General features: G+C 40.9%; 1 protein-coding gene across 1 annotated transcript in view; it reads right to left on the bottom strand.

Annotated features, from left to right (window-relative positions):
• Window positions 1–6515, bottom strand: part of PM20D2 (peptidase M20 domain containing 2) — a 22407-nt gene extending 15892 nt beyond the window's left edge. Inside the window, exons 1-3 of the mRNA XM_012638175.1 lie at window positions 5964–6515; window positions 3721–3869; window positions 522–664 (exon numbers count right to left, since the gene is read on the bottom strand). Coding sequence (XP_012493629.1) covers window positions 522–664; window positions 3721–3869; window positions 5964–6425 — 754 coding nt within the window. The 5' untranslated portion in view covers window positions 6426–6515. The remainder of the gene's footprint in view (window positions 1–521; window positions 665–3720; window positions 3870–5963) is intronic.
• Between the last annotated feature and the right edge of the window lie 491 nt (window positions 6516–7006).

Here is a 7006-nt window from a genome sequence, read left to right as displayed (position 1 = left end):
TTTCCTAATTTGACTTAGGAAATAAACTAAAAAAAATTTTACCTTCAAGACTGTAATTTACGAATGTATTCATAGTACAGTAATGCATGTAATTTTAGAAGACGTTATGCAGGATTAATAGCACTTGAGTAAATAAAACTAGCAGTCATTACGACTTCTTTTCAATTAAAGAAGTGACAAAATTTTGTTATCATTAAGAGACAGTGAGGACAACTGGAAAATCACATTCCAATTTTCAAATACCCACAGAAAGAATGTAGCTCCTTACATAAAACCTTTATCTGTTACTCAAAGAAGATCAATCCATTTATGTACAATAATTTAAACTGTCTTCCTACCCACATACAAATATCGTAGTACCCTGTCACATGAATTTCTGCAAATATGTGCAAAATTTTTACAATATTCATATGAAGTACATAAAATGTTTCCAAATTTTTTTAAAACTCAAATATTAAATAATTATATTGCATTGAATACATTAAGCACCACCTATCATACAAAATATTTAACATTCATACCATGAACTCTCCAGGTTGGTTTCATTTGCTGTCTTAACATAGACAGATTGTTGTAGGCAAGGACAGCAGCATCTAGTGCATTTACTCCTTCCCAGGGATAAGCAGCAGCATGAGAAGCTTTTCCGTAGTATTTCACAGTCACACTAAGAAATAAAAAACCATTTGTAATTACTTTTCCCCAAATTGCTAAAGTTAGAAAATCAATTAAAATTAACCAACTATTATTCAAAATTAATTCACATTGCTGGACTTTGCATTTGCAAATCACTTGTAGTAGTAACACTGTAATTTACTGATGTTAGTTATAGTTTATTATTATGTAACACAGTGCCTGACACAAAGAAAGCATTCCAAAAAAAGAGAAAAAGCGAACTTTGTTCAATCAATCTCCTGCACAGATCAAATTTGTACACAATTCTTTTTTTTTTTGAGACAGGGTCTTGCTCTGTCACTCGAGCTAGAGTGCATGGTGCAATCGATCATAGCTCACTGCAACCTCAAATTCCTGAGCTCAAGTGATCCTCTTGCCTCAGCCTCTCGAGTAGCTGGGAGTAGCTGGAGAGTAGCTGGGACTATAGGCACATGCCATGGTGCCAGGCTAATTTTTTTTTTTTTCTTTACAGACCAGATCTCATTATGTTGTTCAAGCTGGTCTCAAACTCCTGGCTTCAAATGATCCTCCTGCTTTAGCCTCTGAAAGTACTAGGATTACAGACCTGAGCCACCACCCTAGCTTAAATGTGTACAAAATTTAATTCAAACAAACATACAATACTATATATTAGGTGCTGGAATTACCAAAAAAAAAAAAAAAAAAAAAAAATGGCTCCTATCTCCTACACTGCATTGTGATAGTTCTATATCAAAGGTCAGTAAAAACTCAGAAATTCTGTTTCAAGTGGGGAAAGGTCAGGAAAGATAGAAAGGAAATAACACTTGAAATGGGTTAAGACAACCTATGAAAATCAGATTATATTCACAATGTTACTATAAGGTACCCTGGTATTAAGTCAGTTGTTCCTGATCAATATTTTATCAATGTTCCAAAATACCTATATTATTAATATTTTTAAATTTTATAAATTATTATTACTCTTACAAATAGTTTTCATACCATTCTAACTACTCTGATGCAATAAAAAATTACAGATTTAAAGAAAGGACTACGTATTAAATAGTTACTTATAAAGCTTCATGATTGAGTTGTTTAGATAACACTTTTTAAGCCTAACTGATTAATAGTGCCCATATTTAGATTATTAGAAAAGAACTCTGGACTTATTTTTTTTTAATGGGCTAGATCAGGAGTCCTTAGAATGCTTTTGTTATTTCTTAACTGATTCTAAACATTCTATTACCACAACAAAAACAAGTAAAAGCATCCAACTTTTAAGATTTTAGGATAAGGGCCAGGTGCCACAGCTCATGCCTATAATCCCAGCACTTTGGGAGGCCAAGGCGGGAGGACTGCTTGAGCTCAGGAGTTCGAGACCAGACTGAGCAACATATCGAGACTCTCTACCAAAAATACGAAACTTAGCTGGGTGTAGTGCCTATGCCTGTAGTACTAGCTACTCTGGAGGCTAAGGCAGGATTGGCTTGAACCCGGGAGTTTTAGGTTACAGTGAGCTATCATGATGCCACTGCACCACAGCCCGAGTGACAGACCAAGATCCTGTCTCAAATAGACAAACAAAAAAAAATTTAAAACCAATGGATTAGTAGTTTCTTAAAAATTAAATTCTTTTTTTTTTGAGACAGAGTCTTGCTGTGTAGCCCGGGCTAGAGTGCTGTGGTGTCAGCTTAGCTCACAGCAACCTCAAACTCCTAGGCTCAAATAATCCTTCTGCCTCAGCCTCCTGAGTAGCTGGGACTACATGCATGCACCACTATGCCTGGCTAATTTTTTCTATATATTTTTAGTTGTCCAGCTAGTTTCCTCCTATTTTTAGTAGAGATGGGGTCTCACTCTTGCTCAGGCTGGTGTTGAACTCCTGAGCTCAAACGATTCTCCTGCCTCAGCCTCTCAGAGTGCTAGGACTGTAGGCTTGAGCCACCGTGCCCAGCCAAAAATTAAATTCTTGATCTTGTTCTCTTTTCCATCTTAAAAGATGACCAGTGAAAAAACTAAGTCAGACTCTAAGAAGAGGCCTGGGGCCAAGTAGGCTAACTTTAGGATCAAGACAGTCCAAGAAGGCTAATGGGCTGGGAAGCCTGCCTACAGCTGCAGGCCCCTTCCAGCCAGGGACATGAGCAAAGATTTCTAATCCCTAATGTTTTCCAGAGGTACGTAGTATAATTACACCACCCTGAAACCAAAGTTGAAAGAGTCTTCCTACTGTCACAGTACGAATTCCCAGTATAAAAACTAAAATACCAGAATAGTTAAAATGATCACCCTCTGAAAACAAGGCCCAGTAGGGTGCGAGAGGTGAGCTACTTGAACACAATCTAGAAATACTGCTGGGTGGTTCTACTATCATTCCCTAGGTACCCAGCTACTTCAGAGGAGAACACATGGTTTTCCTGAAGCAGCTGAGCACTGGCTCCCTGTGACTGGACCATTAACTACTACAGTTGAAATTTCTGGTGTAAAAGATTCAAACCACTTCAATGATGCATGCTCCTAGAACTGAAAAAAGGGAGCTCCTCAATGTAGAGAAAGATAAAAGGTTTCAGCACCAGGCAAATCTGAAAAGCATAGATTGACAAATTCCACTAAAATCTACAGTTACTCAGATTCTGTGTTCTCTCTCAGGGCATAATTTGTCCTCTTTGTAAAAAACCCAAAATAAATAAAACAGAGAAGTGTGTTTTCTTCCCAAGTCTAACAGAATTGTCTCTTGCAGATCTATGCAGTTGCAAAGGCAACCTCATATTAAAGGATAGGTGTTTTCCAGAAACATCTTGAAAATGTTTTCAGATAGTTCAAAACAGAATTTAAGTGCGAACATGTTCTGTTTACTATTCCTATGCTTTTTAGGGCTACTATTTTAATACTCCAATTATGAACACCATAATAATCTCAATTAGAAGAGGCTTGCCAAATGTCATTCAATAGAAATCAAGACATCATATTGTCATCTTTCAATTTACTTTTTAAATGTATAAATGTGGAGTTTTAGTCTCTAGTTTACACATAAAAGTATTCTATAGTCTGTTTTCCTCTAAGAAGTTTATCTTCCACTTGATTACTTACTCATGTTCAGCTACATCTGGGAGATAAGCAGCATTCTCTTGGGATGGATGGGCCATAAAAACAACATCAAGATTTTTAAAAGCCCCTGCTTCAATTAGATCAATTTTGCCACCACCATCTTCTTCTGCAGGGGTTCCCAGGACAATTACCTAGAAGGAAATACCCATGTCAGAGCAAAACAACAACAAAATCCTAGTAGGAAAATATCAAACAAGTTCCTTTGCATATTTATTCACAATCTACATTAAAGTCCTTAAACTATGAAGAGACGTTTTGTTCTCTGACACTTATGCAATGGGCATAAACACATGGTGCTGAATTAATCACAACATTTAATTTACATTGTTATACTAATTTGGTGCAAAGTATGTACTACAGACACTATAGGAAGTTTTTCCCAATTTTAGAACTCAATTTTCCATAACTAATGGCAAAGATAAAAAGTTAAATACTACATACTTAGTTCCTCAAAATTTGTTAGGATTTATCTCTTAAAGCTTTTTCCTAAGTCTTTTAATTTATGTCTACAATTACCCATTAACATTTGACTGGTAAGGAACTTTCCAGTGACTTACTAGTTATCCTCACAACAACCCTGTGAGGTAGGTAAGCAAGCTGTATCATCATTTTAGGGAGGGTGATTTTGAGGAATAGGGTAAAGTCTCTTGCCCCAGGTCACAGAGCAAGTCTTCAGACAGGGCTGGGATTAGATGTCCTGACTTTTAGGCCGGAATTCTGATTCCTTACTGAGCTACCTACTTAAAAGGTCTCAACTCATCAATCCTTTATGAAGAACATTAAACAAATCTTAATACCATGGTTAGAAACAGCCAACTATTACACAAACTTACTAATTCGATTCCACCAGTTCAACCAGGCAGATTTATTGGTCACCAAACACCTAATTAAACAAAAAAGAACTTTACAGAGTAAACATTTTACTTTGATATTTAAGCTTAACTTCTTCAAACAATTTTAAAAAGAAAAAAATTATCTATAAGCAACTAACATACTTTCAAGATCATGTATAAGACAATGAAACAAGCTGGAAAAACGTCTTGTCTTGCAAAGAGAATCAACATAAATTCCATTTTTAGATAAGATATAGCTTAACCTTGCTAAACCTGAAAACCATTTGAAGTTAGAAGTTTGTACTTTTCCCAAAGTCCAGCTTTGTTTAGAAGTTATAAAGTACCCAAACCCTTAAATTAAGCTGCTCTTTACTCTTAATCCTTAACTCATTAAATATGATGTCTCTGGCTGACCTTTCACAAACCTGGTTAAAGATAAATCTCTCCAGTGTTTCATGACATGGCAAAGGATGCTCCCCGCAACCAAAACAAAAACCTAACCAAGTGCAATAAAAAGCCCCCAGCAGCGGAAAAGAGAAGGCAGCCAAAGAGAAAAAGCCACAAAAGATGGAACTGTTAGGATAAAATGAGAAAGGTTACTGACATTGGAAATAATGGGCTAAAGAATATGAAAATAAAACATTTGGTTTCCTCTTAACTTGAATGATGATTGAATCTTTGCTTACAGAATGCAAAACATCTGTAAAAACAGAGTAATGCAAGATTAAACTTGCCCTATGACAAACATAAACAACATTTCCCCGTTTAAAGAATCAAGATATTTCTCAAATCATGAAATAAAAATTAAGACTTAAGGATGAACTCATCTATGTAGTAAATGTTCATTCACTTCCCTGTCATGTATACTTTTAGAGGTTCGGTGGTTCTAACGACTGAAAACTTCCTATCCAAATCCCAGTGATTCAAATCTCTACAGTTCCTATGACTGCCACGAACAAAAAAAATTTTTTTGAAGCCGAATAAAGAGGGGCTGTGGATTTCCCTATAAAAATAATTTCCTTCAGAGATTGCACAACCTTGTCAGCAACTTGCAGTTGTCTCTCGGTTAACAAAAATATCCCGTAACGAAAAATAGGCTTGATTCTAACTTCTTTCCTAAGGGAGAATGTACTGAGTTGTTTACAGCGACAGAACAGGATACAGATATCTGCAAAACGTAGCTTGCTCGGCAACACGTGAACTACTGACTTTTATTAGGGAATTCTGTTCTGCCTTTGGGCCAAGGCGAGGCTCGCAGGGTTGAGTTCGGTCCCCAACGCCCGTCCCGGGGCGGGAGGGAAGGGCGCGCACCGCATGCACAAGGATCCTGACATTCCCGGGAAGCTCCCGACCTGGGCAGTCGCATGGAGTCCCGCGCTCGCCCCACCTCACCTTCACGGGAGGCGGCGGTCCAGGGAGGCCCTCCAGGGCCCCCTTCACGCCCAGCGCCGCCGCCGCCCCGACCTCGGCGATGAGATTGTGGCCGCAGGCGTGGCCGATGCCCGGCAGCGCGTCGTACTCGCAGAGGAAGGCCACATGCAGCGGGCGCAGCGCGGCGCTCGCCCGGCCCCCCGGCGGCTCCCACTCTGCGCGGAAGGCGGTGGGCAGCTGGTAGTGCGGCTGCACAGCCCAGGCCGCGGCCGGCGGCTCCTGCTCGAAGAAGCGCGTCAGCACGCGGTGGGCATGGTGCTCCTCGTAGGCCAGCTCGGGCTCGCTCCAGATCGCGCGGCTCAGGGCCCCCAGCCGCTCGGCCGCCTCGTCGATGCGCTCCGCGGCGCGCAGCTTCAGCAGCTCCAGCTTGGAGACGCCTTCGCACGCGCCCGCCGCCACCGGCCGCTCCTCTCCGGGCCCCATGGTGCCCAGAGCCGGCTACCCTCCACTGTCAGCTTGCTCCCTAGCTCGCTGGTAGCCGCTTACCGCGCCTGCGCACGCGCCCCGGCCTCCAGAACCGGCCGCGCGCGCAGGCCGGCCGCAGGCTCCCGGGAGACGCGCCCGGAGCCCAGGCAGGTGCTCCGCCCTGGGGCGGGGGCGCAGTGAAGAAGGCGGGGCTCGGGGCTGGGCTTCTCGCCTCTGTCTCCTTCGCACTCCCGGCAATTGAATTATGCTCTAAATTTTTTAGAGTCTAAAGTCATTATTACTTTTTCACTGTTGCTTATTTCCCACAGCAGCAGAATGAGAACGGTTTTATTGGTTAATAGCCATCAGAGACAGACCAAGAGGAACATAGTCCTGTGAAAAACGCCGCTCTCCTTTCTAGTGATAGTAATAAAAAAATGTACAAGGATTTCAGCTCCTAAAAGAGGCCGTCAATATAAATGCCGTACAAAGAACACTGGTCTATAGACTCCATACGCTAAGGTTCGGTACTGCCTTCACGTCCTTCTTTATGAGGTTGTATTATCTAAAAGCTGCAACCGCTCAACAGTTGTGTCATT

This window comes from Propithecus coquereli, unplaced genomic scaffold (assembly GCF_000956105.1).
Source record: "Propithecus coquereli isolate 6110/MARCELLA unplaced genomic scaffold, Pcoq_1.0 Scaffold127, whole genome shotgun sequence".
Classification (NCBI taxonomy): domain Eukaryota; kingdom Metazoa; phylum Chordata; class Mammalia; order Primates; family Indriidae; genus Propithecus; species Propithecus coquereli.
This window is presented reverse-complemented; position numbering and strand designations above follow the sequence as displayed.